Source organism: Rhipicephalus sanguineus, chromosome 1 (assembly GCF_013339695.2).
Source record: "Rhipicephalus sanguineus isolate Rsan-2018 chromosome 1, BIME_Rsan_1.4, whole genome shotgun sequence".
Taxonomy (NCBI): Eukaryota; Metazoa; Arthropoda; class Arachnida; order Ixodida; family Ixodidae; genus Rhipicephalus; species Rhipicephalus sanguineus.
In genome coordinates this window covers 298995156-299013458 of record NC_051176.1, presented here as the reverse complement: position 1 = coordinate 299013458, position 18303 = coordinate 298995156, and the positions used below count along the sequence as shown (strand labels likewise).

The following is an 18303-nucleotide window of genomic DNA, read 5'->3' as shown; positions in this document are numbered from 1 at the left end:
TCCATTCCGCCGCATGAAGCGTGTCGTCCAGCCGGAACTGGCGCGGAAGTCCTTTGTGGCTATTCCCAGCCTCCGGGAAACTGTGCGCGCCTGCGTCCGTACCATGTCTAACGACACGGCACAACCGTCTTTGCGCATGTCCCTCACGTATTCGAGGACTGCCTTTTTGATGTCAGGGAACTTGCCCGTTTTGGGTCTGCGGAAAGCCCGGCGCGTGCTGTTCGTAGCCATGAGCTTCTCGCGCTGTTTTTTCCAATATCGGATCCGGATTTCGTCGACGCCGAAATGTCTGCTGGCAGCGCGGTTTCCGTGCTCTAGCGCGTAATCAAGCGCCTTCAGCTTTAATGAGGCAGTAAAGCTCGCATACCGCCCCATGGTGAAACGGTGCTTCAACAGACGATCACAAAGCACAGCCAAAAAAACGTGGTGTCGAGTGACGCCGTGACGAGCGACTGGGATGGCGGCGACACGGCTTTTTCAGGAATTATGGGAATGCGTCGGCAGCTTGTTGCTGCGGGATGACAACAGGTCGACCAACAGGCGGCCGCCGCTGTAACAGTGCGGGATAGCAAAACAAACATGGCGGCCCACAGAGCGAAGCGACCGCATTTTTTTTTCTTCTTTTCGTCAGTCACGGTGGTTGTGAGTACGTCACGCGCGTCAAAACAGTCTCTTCTGTCTAAATAAGGAATGCTTTCATTTAAATCAGTAAATTTACGGCATTAGCGTAGTGATGCCTGCTTTCAGATCACAGAAACAAAGATGGGCGCGTTCAGCTGCCACAGACATAAAACACATGGCGGGCATTCAGTGAAAACTGCGGCATTTGCCTTTACTGCAATCCTAAATAGCACGTTTCCGCCAACGGTGGGCAAAAATTACGAATATGTTTGGTGCGTGCAGTTCACTTGGCGAGTTTGGAAGAGTTATTAACGCAACATTCGACAGATGATAAACGCGATGATCATCGGCTAGACTTGGCACACGTCATATCGATGCGGCAAGTTCAGGGTGCGATCATTACGCGGGGAAAAAGAAAAATCGAATTTAGACGACAAAATTTAGGGGTGCGATCATTACACGAGTGTGATCATTACGCGAGTAAATACGGTATAAGCCAAGTACGAGCCACCTTTCACACGAAGTTTTCTGTACGGTTATGTTCACGCATGTGCACTCTTCAGCCAGTACTGTATTACCGCACTTTCTGTGCAGTAAACCGGTCCTGCTAGCTAAAACACTCTAATATAAAGAGGTGGGGTAATCATTAGGTGCGAGTGTTTTGTGGCTGTCAAGGTAATTACATGGGGAATCGTGTGCAGCCCACAACGCAACACCATTTGCCACCCATCGCATGCACGCTCACAAGGAACTGAAATTCGCATGCCCAGCCAACGAAGCACTGGCCAAACGCACAAAATTGTTGCCTTGCAGATAGCAGATGCTGTAGTGGCACCTCGGTTCCGTCACTTCCGGTTTGCCAAAAATGACGTCACGCTCACAATGTTGCCAATAATTCTGGGAAGCAAGGTGGAGAGAGTCGGGGCAATCAATAAAATTCATTTGTAATGAATCTGTGTATCTCTCCAGCCTGTAATTTGGCATAAATGATGGGAACGGGAAAGGAATGTACCCAGTGAATTTTATTGAAATCCTTTTACCTCGAGAAATCGCCGGAGTTGGCCTTTAACGTGCTCAGTTCGACCATTACTTGTGTTTTGCACCGCAACTATGAAATGCAGAAACAATAGCTAAGGAAAAATAACTTCAGAGTTGAAAATTTCGCTGGCCCTTTCTGCATGGGTCTCAATCACAAAGGCTACCAAATTGCCAGGGCATTGCTCAAAGACATAGAAAATTTGATTTGTCAAATTGAGCAGATATGCCCATCTCAGAGAGCACCAACAGAACCTGTCAACAGCCGCCTGCAGTCATCTAGCGATGCACTGCCTTGATTGTGTCTACTCCCCGCATTTCGAGGGGCGCACTGTCATAGGCAAGCATGACGAGCAACTTGTTTGCGAAATTTTAAAGGCAGCGACCAAACTTCAGAGGCTTGGTGATAGTTGTGTAAGCAGGCCCTCAGTTTCCCTCTCCAAGAAAGAGGTACATATCCTGGAGCACATGCCTTTTCAATAGCATTTTGTTTACCGTGTCTTCTTATTTTTGTGCTCGTGCAACTTCCATGGCTTGTTTGGTTTTATCTTATTTATCTGTTGGTTTTAGTATTCATATTTGTAATTACTTTTTTTACTTTCACTTTGTATATCATGAGCGTGCTTCAGTTTTTTAGCTTTAGGCTGCGCTGTCACCATTTCCTTGATTGTCCTTTTCGGCAACTTCTTGTCACATGGCATTATCACTGCATTATTCCACCTAATCACCTTTCCGTTGCTCAGATGTGTGCCATAAAAATGCCTTGCGTTCGAAGCAATAAAACAGTTGAGTTCAGCACTGTGTCTGTGTATGTCTCTGGGTGTCCTGTCTTTTTTTGTGCTGTCTGAATCTTTCTTGAGCAGATATCCATGCCTTTCATGGAAGTGCTGAAGGTGGAAATTTTGCTGTCAACTTGCATTAGATGAAAATAATATTTCATTTTTTTACACGCACTTGTGGTGACAATCTGTGTAGAAGGGGGCGACTCTTGCTTATGCACTTCTGATGAGTGTTTGTTTACAGCCTGCCCGTAATAGTCGCTGTAGTCATGTACTGCAATAGTATTATCATGGCTATGGCTTGGACTGTGCAGGTGCAAGGGCATGTGAAGCGCACCAAGATGCAGTTTGAGAAGCTTAAACTGGACACACTACAGAAGGTTGACCTGCTTGCAGCTTCACGCTGCAACATGTTTTCTCATGTGCTGGCCACCTACCAGAATGCACTACTCTCCTTCTGGGAAAAGACCTCCTCCACTATGACCAATGTTGCGGAGAGCTTCAAAGGGTACCAGCACTATGACTTCATCGTTGTCAAGGTGTGTACAAACTAAATGAACATTCAGCTCTGGAGAAGGAAGGGGGACATTTTTTTCTCCATAACCCCAGGTAGCTGGACATGCTACACCCTTTAGCAGCTTACCATGGTCTTTAAAAATTCTACAGTGTATACTTTCTACCAGTGCTCACTTAAAGGCTCAAGCTTGCGAAATACCAATGTAAACTGAGAAGAAGCCAAGGCCCATACTGTGAGCAATGCAGTGGAAATTGAAGGTGTAATGTCAAGAGACAGAGCAGTATGCATTAGGAGATGGCCAACTCATTTCAAGTGAGGCTGATGCTAGACCGCAGTAGCGCAGATCACTAGCAGATGCTGCTTTGTTCAGCAGCAGACATAAAATGTAGCCTACTCTTTTCAAGATAGACCATGATAAATCTGATGAAAAGATTTGTTTTATGCAGAGTTTGTAATATCTGAAATTGCAACCATGGTTAGTGGTATAAAGGCAGACCTTTGAGTAGCTGAGTATGAGCATTATTAAAATTTGGAGGCCACTGCAAAATAGCCAAAAGATCATCGAATTGACTCTGTGTGTTTCAACTACTACCAGAATACCAACAGAGATTGCAGGATTAAAAAAAACGCACATGAAGGAATGCGTGTGTGCTTTCCACACGCTTGACAAAAAAAGTTGCGTGAAGTGTACTGTCTCCTGCACATACACTTGAGCGGACACATCTATACTTGAGTAAACGCCTGATTGCAAAGGACGCAGGTCATGATTGCTCAGCGATGAATGCAAGAAGCGAACAATTGCGCTGGCAGCTCGTTTGTTTTTCACTCGGGAGACTGCATCCACACTGATGCATTTGCATTCACCACAGATTTGCATAAATGTCATACATCTTGCCTTGAAATGGTCCAGCTATCCATCACTGAAGTGACACTGTTGTCGCCTAAGACCAAAAGAAAGGGTCCCTTAAAAAACAAGAAAACTATGGCATGCCCCCATGTTGGCCATCAGAAAAAAAAAGGAAAAAAAAGAGAGAGAGAGACAAACACAATGTGCCTTCATAAAATTGGAAATTTATTCTCCAAGCAATTTCTTTTAGATGCGTAGCAGCTCTTTGACTAGCCTGTGTATCGCTGTCTGTCCGTCCGCACAAACGCGAGGCAACGCGCTTCCCTCGGCGCAGGTGTTGGAGCGGTGCCAAGTAGGTCACGCAGCAGCTGGGCGGTGACGTCACGCACCCCTTGCACGCTTCCCTCACAGGTGCGCGCGTATGTCACTCTCTCCCTCACCCGCCGGAGCGCCGCAGCTGCCAGCTCCAACGCCCGCTCGCCTCCCGTGTCTGCGTTTCAAACAAACGTTTACACCAGTAAACGCTACACCGAGTTTCGCTACAAGTGAATCTTCCAGCGCTCACCGCAGCACCCGCGTTAGCGCCGTTCAACCTGTGACGCCACCCATGCGCAATGCTGCTGCTTCGCATTCCATCAGCGTTCCCTTCAGGGAGATGGTCCAATTTTTTTCTTCTCTGGTCCAGTTTATACTGGCTTTAAAATCGCCTCAGGATGAGCCTCTATCATGTGCCAATTCTGGGGCCTTTACCTTAAGAAGCTTGGTCATCACAGGCACGCAGTCTACATTCAATGCATAGCAAAGTCAGCACTAGTGTTCCTGTCCCTTTTTCACCTGTGCCTTCATTTGTTTCGCGATGGAAACCACTCAACATATTTAACTACATCCAACTTGCCCAAATGTCAGTTCTTAGTGCGTGGCAAAGTCTGCAAGATTCTCTTCAAGGTCCAGATATCTTCCCACTTTCAGCCCACTGAAAGCTTTCCTGGTCAACATACGGCTGAAAATCTCCTCCCTTTCTTTGCACCACTCATGGACACAAGTCTTGGGCAAAGAAAAAAAGATGCGATGCAGCTCTCTTGCAACTATCTTCAGCATACAGAACAACTTTTCTTTGAAATTGGCTTTCATAATGGAAATGATGCATCGCTATTTGTGTCACCAAGTCGCAGTCGAGCACAAGATGGACCTATGCCAACCCACAACAAATTGTATTTTGTCGCCATTTTGTGATGGCGATCATACTTTGTCTGAACACACCCGCCATAGTGGTCTAGTGGTTATGGTGCTCGACTGCTGTCCCAAAGGTCACGGGATTGAATCCTGGCCGCGGCGGCTGCACTTCCATGGAGGCGAAATGCTAGAGGCCCATGTACTTAGATTTAGGGGCTCATTAAAGAACACCAGATGGTTGAAATTTCTGGAGCCCTCCATTACGGAGTCCCTTATAATCATATCAGGGTTTGGGATGTAAAACTCCAACAATTATTGCTTTGTCTGAACTGTCTGACGGTAGACTGCTGCGAACATTGTGAGCATGATTGTGAGCTTGTATTTGATCATAATATGCAGGCACTTTTCAGGCTCATTTTATTGAAGGAAAGGTGCGCATCAGATTCATTTAAATATGGTAGGCTGCTACTGATGATGAATACTTGCATGGTGCTCAGTGGTTAAGATGCAATAATTGAGCCATATGGCAACCAGCATTTGTTGTGCCATTGCCAAATGCAGGCATCATGCATCACATACACTGTCACTCTCATTGTATACCAGAATGCAGCACCTCAGTTTCCTCCATGCCTACTGGTGGCATAAGCACTGGCAGCCATGCACTATGATTATTGCATTTTAATCGCTGGCTGTTCTACATTATATAATGGCATATTGTCCAGGTAGATAGAGCTCCTAGCAAAGAACTGTTTATGGAAGCAACATCACACATATTTCAGCTATTAAGCTGTTACTTGAAAATTTGTATAAATGGTTTCATGTTTTACATTTTCCTGGATAACTCAAAACATGTAGCCATATAAGTCAGGTGATGGCTACTAAGGGCTTTTCCATAGTGCATAACTGTGTGGTAGTGATGGTGGTATCATACACCACAGGAACTCCAAGAGCCAAGTAGAAAACTGGCCGAAGAAATGGGCAATGGTGAAGAAAAGGCCAGTAAAGAAGATGGCGACAAAGACAGGTAGGCTAATCAATAATTATGCTTGCCATAGTGGGAATGACATACTTTTCAGCATGAATGTCATTGAGGCTACTTTGGCTAGGCTGTAGAAACTTGGCATGAATGCTTACAATAGAATTCCCATGGAACAAACAGAAAAACTTATACATATGCATACTACCATGTTTCATCTTTCTGAAGTAGTTATGTGTTCTTTTGTAAGTTGTGTTTTAAGTAGGGGTGTGCGAATATTCGAAATTTCGAATATTTTTCGAATAGTGATTGCTATTCGATTCGATTCGCACTGAAATTTTACTATTCGAACTATTCGAACTTCCCAAAGACAAATGCAGTCAACGTCCCGTTGAAAGTGACCCCTTCAGATTTTCAATATGCTTCACCTCATTACACACTCGTATTGCGGCAAAGCTGCCTTTCAAGCTCCGTTACGGTCGAACTTAGCCAAGAGACAAAGTCCGGTTGGAAATGGTCTCTAGATTTTCAATATGCTTCACCTCATCACACCCCCGTATTGCGGCAAAGCTGCCTTTCAAGCTCCGTTACGGTCGAACTTAGGCAAAAGACAGTCAACGTCTGATTGGAAGTGGTCCCTAGATTTTCAATATGCTTCACCTCCTCACAGCCCCGTATTGCGGCAAAGCTGCCTTTCAAGCTCCGTTACGGTCGAACTTAGGCAAAAGACAGTCAACGTCTGATTGGAAGTGGTCCCTAGATTTTGAATATGCTTCACCTCCTCACACCCCCGTATTGCGGCAAAGCTGCCTTTCAAGGTCCGTTACGGTCGAACTTAGCCAAAAGACAGTCAACGTCCGTTTGGAAGTGGTCCCTAGATTTTCAGTATGCTTCACCTCCTCACACCCCCGTATTGCGGTAAAGCTGCCTTTCAAGCTCCGCTACGGTCGCAAATGTATTAACTCAAGAAAACGCTGGTTCCAATATGGAGATGAAAGATGTGGCAGAGTTGGGGGCTCAATTAATGCTGTTTTGGACCTGAAATTTGGGCAGCAAGTCCGAAAAATGCGACGCCGAAGCTTTTTAGCATCCAAAATTTCAGATGTTCTTATATAGCGACGTCTACGAGGCAGATTTGGAACTTCGGACTTGAAGGGAGCACACCCTTGTCCGCCACATCAGTTGGCCTTCCACAGCAGTTGAAAGAGGAGGAGAGGCTGAGGAAATGGCATCTCTGCCTATCACGTGTAAAGTGTTGTCGGCAACACTTTGGTTGCACCAAATCATGTACATAAATACAATTCGGCCTCTACATTGCCTCACTCTTGATAAGAAAGACAACTATGAAATATGACCCCATCAGCACTTCATCAACCTAGCGAAAAGAAACACTTTCATGTTGCGATCTCACAAGAACATACTTAGGGATTCTCTGTAACTTTTTCTGTAATTTCACTTCGAATTATTCGAAAAATGTTTGAGAAGTATTCGAAAATTATTCGAAATTATTCGATTCGATTCGCACTCGATCTTTATTATTCGAATTCGCTTCGCACCCAAAATTTTGCTATTCGCACATCTCTAGTTTTAAGCTTGCATAAATTAAGCAGTGCAGCAATGAGCAATGTAGTTAGCCTACTGGTGGTGTGACTATCAATAAACTTTCTTCATAATTAAATAAAAACTCATTGAAGGGTACGCTAAAAAGAAAAATGACTTCATCTGCATTGCCAAACTACCTTTTCTCTATACAAAAAACACTACTCTTGCTGTCAGAAGATGCTTGGTAAGTGGGGGGGGAAAAAAAGAAAAAAAAAAGATTGGTGGAGACATTGTCTTTCAAGTTCCTGCACCACGTTACTGCGGCATCACAGTTTCTGTTATTTCATTTAACAATACTGTCAGCTTCCTTTTGGAAGGCCACGCAGGAGCAGTGCATAAAATGTCATCAGTGCATAATCTTTCTTCGAGGGAATAAGACACAAAACATAGTATACATGGCAGACATTCAGTCCATAAGGCATGTTAAAAAAGTACTTTGATCGTGTCTGCTTAGACCTGTATGGTTCCTTACCAGTAAAAATTTATTACATGGTGTTCTAATGGGAACCAAACGATTAATATGCGATGTGCTTTGGAGACTTTTATTGAACCAGCATGGCCAAAATAGTCATATTATACTTTGAAATTCATGATGTTTCACCAACATGCTGCTTTTGGGGTTTCAACCCGCCATGGTAGTTTAGTGGTTATGGTGCTCGACTGCTGACCTGCAGGTTGTGGGATCGAATCCTGGCCGCCGCGGCCGCATTTTCGATGAAGGTGAAAATGCTTGAGGCCCTTGTATTTAGATTTAGGTGCACATTAAAGAACCCCAGGTGGTCAAAATTTCCAGAGCCCTCCACTGCGACATCTCTCATAATCATATTGCGGTTTTGGCATGTTAAATCCCACCAAAGCTTTTGGGGTTTTGGTGCAAAATAAAAAAAAATGGCACACTGACCTTTGTTCTCCCTTCTAGTGGTGAACCTATGATGACAAAGTTAATGACAATAGATTTCTCAATTAAGAATTTATTAGTCCGAGCTGATTTTAATTTTTCTTTTTTATGTCTCTTTATCAAATGTGTTGTTACAGAAACCTTTAAGGGTAGCACAGCTACCATACTTGTAAATTCAAGACTTGCAGACCACAGTGCGTTGATGCATCTATCAATTATTCAATAAAATTTGAAAAATGCAGTTTATTAGCAGGGCTCGGAAGAGGTGTTATGAAATCGTTTCATTATACAGATGCGAGATACTAGTGGATCAGTCAAACCCTTTCGATGCTTGTCATGCATATCTTGAAGGGATGCTAAAGAAAAAATAATTTGAGTTGTATTATTAAGTTTTCTTACACAATAAAAAAAAATGTACTCTTACCATTGGAGGAGACTTGATAAGTTGGATTGGAGGAGACGGATAAGCTGCAATAATGAGAGGCAGGTGTTGGCACTGCCTTATACTTTTCACACCTGTTCGCCATGACATTTCTTGGCAGTGTTCACTCACACTTAATTTTTTGATGGCAAAAATTGACTAAATTGTATTCTAGAAGCATTAAGGGGGTATGGTAGGGTAAACACATTGTCTTGGTTTCAGCTTTATATCTCAGGGACTGTTCAATATTTTATCTTGAAATTTTGCGTGTGCAATGAGAAAGCTTGTATCCTTCACATTGTGCAATTTTGACCCTGTAGCCTTTCTCACTTTCTTTGTGTTTGAGTACTAAATTTTAGGCTGGGGTGTAAATTTAGATGTCCCTTTTCTCAAAAACGAAAAGCAGTATGACCGTCAACTTTGGCATGTTAATTCCACATAGTAGTGGCATTAGCCCTTTGAGGGTCGTATTTTTTGCGAAATGCACTCCAGAAATGTGTAATTATAAATTAATATTATGCTTTGTATTAAACATAGCTGACAGACATGCAAAAATGCACCTTGGGAATAGTCCACATCGGAAGAAACGCCGTTCGACTCACTAGCAGCAGAGCAACAGGTGCCCACTTCCATAGTGTAAGCAAACTGCGTGAGTGAACGCATGGAAGAAAACTGTATGGTGGTGCGTGCGTCCAGAAAGCAAAACAAGTGAAAAAGCTATAATAATCCTTCATCTTATCGCCAACAAAAGGGAGTTAGTTTTTCCGAGTCCCCAAAACAGGAAATGCCACCACGGTGGCATCGTTGGTGTAATTTAGCGCCGCACGGAAATAGACGTAATCGCGTCCCGGGGAGCAATGAACAAGAGAGTAACAAGCGATCACCCTTTGAGAGATTAGAAACCAGACAGCTATCAGCTTTGCGGGTGCGAGAAGCGATAACCAACCGAAGGACAAAACCGAAACCAGCTGCACCGCATGCGCGTGCGTGCTCAGATGTGCAAGGGAAAGCTAGCGCGCTGCTTTGGAAAAAAAAAGACATGGTTGTTCCCTCCGTCATAGGAATCGGAATAACACGAAAGTAAAATGTGCCCTTATAGAAGTAACTGAATGTTTACTGTACATTTATATAAGAGAGTTTGCACAATGTATATTGATGTCTGGCAGCTATAGCACCGTTTAACGTGGATGCACCCACTTTGATGCTTGGTGGTACATCTCCATGCCGACGACTAACGTCCATGTTCAATGAATAAACAAACCCTTGTGGTAGCTGTAGTAGTTAGCGGTGAAAGCGTAATCGGAGAACAAGTTGTGAGAGCCAGAAGAGTTTCGCATATTGGACGCAGAGCTTGGTCGCCATTTTGCGGCATGTTAAAATGTGATTGAACACCACGGCCGCACTAGCGGGAAACGCAAAGCGCGTCGTGCCACCCCGGTAGCCCGGCTGCAATTTTTCACTGGGCGAGCGCGTAGGCAGGGACCGCGATGTTACAGCCAGGTGAGGCAGGCGCACGTCGCAGAGCTATTTTTGTGTTTGATTAGCGTGATGCCTATGAGCGAGGCCGATGCTTTTACGACACTTGCGTTAAGGTCGCCACCTCGCAGTATGTTAAGGCGTTGACAAAATTGCGCTTCTATTGAAAACGCGCCGAATGGGACGAACGTGTAACGCGTTGCAGGTACTAATCGCGGAAGCCACAGTAATGATGAATTACTTTACTTTGCCGCTCCCAGAGCACCACCCCGCCGACCGGGATAGTGGTAGATATAAAAGGGGCGTTTGTAAAGCCTCTATAGAGTCTGTGACCGTGGCGCAGTGGATAGTGCGCCCGGCATCTGTTGTTGCGGACCGAGCGGTCGTGGGTTCGATGCCCGTTAAAGGAACTTTATTTTCTTTGCCATCTGATCGTGTACATTTTTTTGAGTCTTGGTGGACCCCGGCATAAAACACTTTTGTGTTAAAAAAAAACAACGGAGAGACATCGGCGCATGAAAATAATTACACGTATTCCCAAAGTGTGGCAGCACGTGCCAAGCAAGAGATATGATTGAAAAAGGCGTGCGTTTTAAAAATACAGGCATGTCGTACATGTACAGCAAAAACCCTTTGGTGCCTGTTAGGTGATGCCATACATGTACGGTGAAAACCCTCAAAGGATTAATCCCTAGCTACAAGAACAGGTTCCTACAATTATGTCACAAGCAAAAAAATATAGAACTCATTTGTCACGTGCCGTAAGAGACAATTTTCAATGAATCTTTTTTTTTTTTCTTAATTATAACTCGCACACTTTCTCAAAGTATTAGGTTCAGAATATTCGGAAGGGAATCAAGTATAATCTGAGAAAATTGCAGTGCAATTGGTCGGATGGTTTTCCAGAAAAAGTACGTCAAGTTTGGAAAATTTTCAGAAAACTGATCATGAGAAAAACACATTTTTGCTTAAAAGCACGTGCAGAAAGTGCTCACAACATAAATCAATGACTACACTACATGGGAAAATTTGCAATCAAAACTTATGAAAATGGTAGGAAGTGAATCTATTTAACCGATCTAGCCATATTTCTTATAAAAAATACATATACACAGAAAGAATGATGGCAAAGAACATGTCAACAAACCCGCGCATCCATCAGGAGGCGCTGTTTTTGGCACCATTTTTAAATAGCTTTGAGCACTCCTGCGCGTTCGCCAATGCACGGTTTCGCTCCTCAGGGACTGTATTGTTTTTCAGTAATGAAATCAGAAAATCGCTTTTTTAGTCAATCTACCCTACCCCTTAAAGGCTGTATTTAACATGTTTTGAGAATTTTTGCTAAGCCATAATTAGCCAAGTATAAAAAAATACTTTGAAATCCGTGATGTCACATCTACATATCATTTATGGGATTTCTTCGTGAAAATTAAAAAATGAAACTTCAACGGTCGCTTTCAACGGACGCCATCGTCACACTCTCGCCACACCTCCGCGGTGATGGCATCACCCAATCACCCAATGCTGGCCGTTAGTGCTGGTATCTGCCAGAACTGAGGGCCAGCACAGGAGAGCATTCAGTGCAACATTATCTAACCATGGCTGTTCGTTTTATGGGCCTGCTGCTGCTTCTGTGAAGCATTACTCACACTAAATAGTTGTGGGCATTGACATTGCATTTGTAGTGGAATATGAGACTATTGGTAGAAATGAATGTTAGTTACAGGACTACTTTTTAATTAACTTGCAGACATTGAACAGAAAATACCAGCAGTTAGAGAACGCACAATAGCCATTTCAGAGTGACAGTTTTTTAGAGACTTGGGTCTTGAAAAGTTTTTTTTATTAGTTGAATTAGGTGAATAAAATTTAAGACTTATTCAGTTTTTTCTGCAGATTCCAAACCTTCAAGTAGATTTTTATTATCTGCATTAGAACAAAATATATGACATTTCTGAGAGCATATTTCTTACGGTACTTTTTGGCAACTTTGCTTTGTCAAACACAAAAACAAAATATGTGGCAAGACTACCAGAGAGCTCGTCTAGCCGATGATGCTAATTTGATTGTTTTCATCGAACTTTGATTGCAAAATAAATGGATGCAAATACGAGTGAAAAATTTTTGCTTCATACACTTTATGATTATCGAGAATTATCACTTGGTAAACAACATTATAAGAAATAAATAGCACCATTGGCTAGACCAGCTTTCTGGCAATTTTGCCACATACATTGCTTTTGTGTTTGACGAAAAGAAGTTGCCAAAAATCCCGTAAGAATTGTGCTAGAAAACGTTGTAGAACTAGCGTATCTTTTGTTCTAATGCAGCTATTAAAAATCTACTCACAGATTTAGAATCTGTAGAAAAAACTGAATAAGTCTATTAAATTTCATTCTGTTCACCCAACTATTAAAAACACACTTTTCAAGACCCACGTCTCCCCTAAATAGATTTTCATCACACTTAAAATAAAAATAGATACTGTAAACCTTCAGGAAACTATATTGGAATTTGCATTATGGCAGTTACCAGCAGCTTTCTGTAATTTATTTATTGTTTATTTTCTTTCATTGCTTGAGGTCTGCATCCATGTAAAGTCCCACTCTCGACATTGTAGTGCAGAAAATTTGATGTACGTTTTGAGGACAGCAGGTGTCACGTACTGTGCATATTGATTCGCAAGCGATACTTGGAGAGTATGCTGGCTGGTGCTTGTTGCGTTACTGGTGTGCGCTGAGGGCCAGATGCAGTCTACATGAATCGGAAATGCTCTCACCCTCATAATATACGGCAATACATTGGCTCAATTTCCTAAGCGCCCACCCATGGCACACCAGGCACTGGCAGCATTGCACTCTGAGTATTCAGTTTTAATCACTGAGCATTGTGCATGACTAGGCTCACAACAACTGTTGAAGGAAAACAAGGCGCACCTTTCTTAAGGTATCTTTCCAACTTTCGAGGCACATGTTGTGTCATTAGATGCAATGGTATTCTTGTTCTTTTTTGCAAATTCAGTAGACCCAGAGCACTGAGTACATATACCAAGTGCTCTTCTGCATGTACACAATTGTTGTTTTCATGAATACACTAGGCAAATTTGGAAGATGGACGGTGCAGCTCTGAAATTCAGACTTAAGGGTGATCTTCATTTCATTTCAGTCATTGCAATATTTGTAGACTCATTTCTGCACAACACAACTCGTAGAAGTGAATCTTGCATGCATGGTATGCAGAAAACTTCATCAACATCTCTTGATTGAAGTGGTATAGGTTGAAGTGGTTCAAAATGTACCGGTAATTAAATATGCTGACTGTATGCCAATCCACCAAATGCATGTGTGTGGGATCTAGTTCTGAAGGCTCATCGATAAAATATTGCCACAAGTTGTTTGACATCCACAGTAGACGCGTATCGCACACTGCGTTTGTAAAAGCCGCCACAAGCATGCGATGCACCGTCAGCCACGCGCGCCACCACGCTACGCAACGGGACCGGCACGAGACTCCAGGTGTGGGGAAGAAGAGGCCGACGAAGTTTGGAACAGCTAGCAAGGGACATTCTTGCCGAAGATTCAATTCTTGAGTCTACGGGCACAGGTTCACTCAAAATAAATAATTTTTATAGTAGCAGGCGCTGTATTTGTTGGTTACAGTATGTAGATATCCAGTTAAGTACATGCTATGGCAGACAAAGCTACTTTATATGCCTAACAGAGAATATCACTTTGAAGAATATGTGGTATAAAACTTTCCAGACAGAATTAACAATGTGTTGAGCATAAAGTGTAAACTAATATGCCTTTTAGTGCTAGTTATTAGTGTGATGTGGTAAACTCCCCCAGAATTGCCAATTAATTGACAATTTTGTTGTGGAATTTCATTATGCAGTTTTCTTTGTTGGCTTTCCACTTTTGGAAACACTCTTTCACCATGGGCTCTTCAGGGTAAATTTCGTGACGTCCCAGCTCACGGCACGTACTGGACATGAACTTGACATTGATAGTCTCAAGCAAATATGGTTCAGCCACATTTGCTTGAAACTCAGTGTATGAGCAGTGCATTGGGTTTATTTGATAGCATGAAACAAGCATTGCAAGGAGAAAGGAAAGAATTTGAGCAAAGCAGTTCTTTATCGTTGCCTCTATGCAAGACTGTTAGAAAAAATACCTAGTCTGCGCACATGCACCACTCATACTTAGTAGTATGACCTTGCATTTAAGGCACAGCAGATGATTTTCTACTTGGGGCATGGAGCATCACATCGTTTAGACAACTTCGCTTTCCAAAAACTTCATTAATGTAAAAACATCACGAGCACTGACTGAGCTACTGAACCCAGCTGTATATAACAGCTCATGTGACAGCTGGGAGCTCGGAGACTTTTTCTGATCCAGAGGATATTTGTGATAAGCTTTCCATATTCCCCTTCAGATTTCTAGCTGAATAAGCTTTCCATATTCTCGTTCAGATTTCTAGCTGAAGACTTGTAGAGTAGTCTGTGACCATGCTGAACAATCTATGGAAGACTGACCGTGTGAGGCAGTGCAGTGTGAAAGCAAAGCAGTGAGCGGTTTTCATAGTTTTCTTCTTCATTAAAATAAAGAAATAGCTCTTTGCAATTAGCTGCATTGTTCTTGCTTTCAAACACTCTTTCATGCTAAGTTTGTGTTTAAGGAAGTCTCGGATGTACTGACTACTTCTTTAGAAATCATTGTGTTGACTGTATTGTTTTAAAGGGTCAGCTGTAAATGTTCAAAGTATGTGAATTTGAATGTGAAATGCTAATTTTATGATTCACTGTGCAAATATGTTTTATTCATAATGTTGAACAGCGTTTTTAAGGAGTCCATACTAGTGTTACCACTTACTTTGTTGTTGAGACCCTTATTTTATAATTCCAGATATTCTAAAACTTCAGCATCAGGTGCAGAAGACCATAAGTAAGCACTTATCCCGCTTTGTATGCATAGCAGCAATAATATTTAACGCAGCTATATCACATCTTTTTATGCAGTCTGTAACACTGCAAGGCTGGCAACTGAAAGGCATTTTACTTTTATCTTTAATTTATCAATAATCCAAGAAAAAAAACAAATGCCAAAGCAGCTGCCCATTTTGTTAAATATATGCATTATTTTTTCTTTTTTATGGTCTGCAGCACTCTTGGGACAGTGGCATTCATAAATTGGCACATATATTTGGTGATAATACCTCATTACCACAAATACAACAAAGTAATGAATATACAAGAGGGGTACTATTGGCGACTGGAAAAGAATGCCACGACTATATTGGGAAACTGATGGTACGCCTTAGATTAGAATAGGGCATTATTCTTTAGCATGATGTGCCATTTACCATAGCAGTGCTTCTGTAAGTGGGACAGCCCGGACAGCAAGGTCACCTCATGGGGTCAGGTGTAGGTTGCACATCGTAGTAGCAGATTCAGTTGAGTCAAACCTTTTTTGCCTTTATTGTGCCTTTGCAGGCCTGCATCTCCTGTTTTCATACTCGTGTGTATCTGTAATCACCTTAAGGCAGCAATCACACCGGGGACTGACAGAGGTCGCAAATAGCTCCACAAATGTACCATATTTTCTCGCATATAACCCGCACCAAAAAATGGAGAAATGTGCTTAAAAAGTTAGGGGTGCTGGTTATATTCGAGAAAATACGGTAATTGCAGAATTTGGCTGAACCTTTGGGTGGTACAGGATGTCGGGATATGCTGAAGGTTATTTTATATTGCTATGGTTGTGTGAGCAATGACACACGAGAAAAGGGTGCGCATAGCAACAATCGCGTGACATTTTGGTGTCGCAATGGGCATGCTTCCCAGTGTGAACATAGGTCACCATGAGTAGTCACTAATCACGGATCTCTGTCACTTGCCTGTGTGAATACTGCCTTAGGCGTAAAAAGCATGATTTCACTATAAAGCTCAGTGACCAAGTGGTTCAGGTTGCCAATTTTTGAAGCCCAATATCAAGTGGTCTGACATTAAGTTTTAAATATAATGAAAGGCACTTCCCGCTGTGTTTTTGTTAATAGTACACTATGCTTTTTAGGTGACCATTATGCAGGTTCTTTCAGGTGAAATTATAGATTAAAAAAGTTGTGGAAGCGCTGAAGTGTTTCAACAACTTTCCTGTTGGGTATGAGCTGTGCATAAGGTTATGCCTCTACATCATGAAGTAGTAGTCCAGATCTTTAGGCAAGGGACCTTTACCAGAAAGGAGTATCTTCTTTGTCCTGTGTTGCTTCATGTAAATGCCTTTTCATTAGATGTCGTTTTGTTCAAAGGACTTTTGAGGTCCTGGGTGTCATGGGTATTAAACTTCGTTGAGCTACTTTCTGGAATGAGGAGGATTGAGTACTGTCAGCCTGTCCTCCTTCCTTTCACTCACTGTCAATAAAATTGATATTTCATCATTTCTGGACTACTACTTATTGATTGGAAATTGCAGCAAAGTAAAGCATGATGGATTATTATGGCAGTATTGTGGCCTTAACAAACTTCTAGATTTGCCTTGCCAGCTCTCTACTTTGGTTGTTAAGTTGGTGACTTCTGTTGCGAGGCTGCTTTTAACTTTTTTTTTATTATTATTATTTATTGAGCACTTGCTTTTCATAGCATATATAGCAAGTATTCCTTTTTTGTGGCATATTATGGTTTCAGTCCTAGATTGTTATGGATGCCATCATCTAAAACTGTCAATAGTGTTGTTTTGCATGCATTACCTTGAGATAACTATGTTAGTGTTTTTTATTCAAGCTCTTTACTTTTCCCTGTTCTGCATGGAAGGGCTTGCTAAGCTGTCAACTAGTATCTGCAGAATATTTTGTGGGCCTCACTGTGTTGTATTAAGCATCATTAAATAGCTATACAGGCTCGTTTGCATGGATTTCCTGCTAATAAACTTGAATTCCTTTTCATTGAACATAATTCTGTTTCATTAAACACCCTTGTTATGGAATGACGTATAATGAGGGAGCAAATGGTGACCCAGCAAGTGTGTTATCTTTTTGGTGTATTTTATGGTCTATAGCACCTTGTTTTATGGTGAATGTGCATGAAAACACATTCACCTTTATTTGTGGTATTTAAGTGTAGTAATCATGATATAAAGAAAAATGAAAGTGGATGAGAAAAAAGAAACTCCAGGCTTTCACGGAACCATTCTAAAAGACTGGGCGTACAAACATCTATTCTTTTAGATTGAACACTTACCTACTAGCTCAGCTCTCTGTTATTCTTAAGTTTCATGGAACACACAACAGTCATAGCATAAGCTGGAGAAGCGGCCTTCAAGTTTGCGTAAACTCTCATTGAGTGCCTAGTGCAAGTACGGTTGCGAAGTACGCGCTACGCCGTAATTCATTATCATGTTGCGACGTAGCAATGGCACCCGCTACACATCTGTAAGACAGTGTGTGCACCTACATAGTTAGGCACTTGATGCTGTGGCTGATGATGAGGATGCTAATTCTGAGCCCTTTTGTAGTGGGTCGGCAGCTTTAAACCACCCACTCGTTACTCAAATGCCTGTATAGGGTCTTCTTCCGAGGAACTTCCAAGCACTGGTGTGGCTCCATGGTAGAATATTTGACTGCCAGCACAGAGTGTCTGGGTTCGATTCCGGCTCGAACCCTGTTTGCTTTTTTCTGATTGTGCGTAATAGCTGCGACGGACACCAGCGGTGGCAGCAGACATCACCACCAAAATGGGCTATTGTTCTGAGCTCATAACAGCTTTTGCTGTAAAACAACCTTCTGCCGGTGAAGACTGAACTCACCACCCTCATATTAAGCAAACGTTGGGGGTGGCTAACACTCACAGTCTTAGTAGTTGTGAGTGTTAGCCACCCACAACCAATCAGGACATTCGGTCCCCACTGGCAGAAAGTTGTTTTTCATCCACCTTCATTTCCATTTTTGTCGTTAGTTCTACA

The 18303-nt window shown here is 42.4% G+C and overlaps 1 protein-coding gene across 6 annotated transcripts in view; it reads left to right on the top strand.

Moving 5' to 3' along the window:
• Positions 1-18303, top strand: part of LOC119379344 (islet cell autoantigen 1) — a 77599-nt gene that overhangs the window by 38646 nt on the left and 20650 nt on the right. For 5 of the 6 annotated variants that reach the window (XM_037648631.2, XM_037648628.2, XM_037648635.2 and 2 more), the window contains 3 exons: positions 2750-2974; positions 5911-5996; positions 15253-15291. In XM_037648631.2, the coding sequence (XP_037504559.1) occupies positions 2750-2974; positions 5911-5996; positions 15253-15291 (350 nt within the window). The remainder of the gene's footprint in view (positions 1-2749; positions 2975-5910; positions 5997-15252; positions 15292-18303) is intronic. The other variant, XM_049411939.1, reaches the window with a different exon arrangement.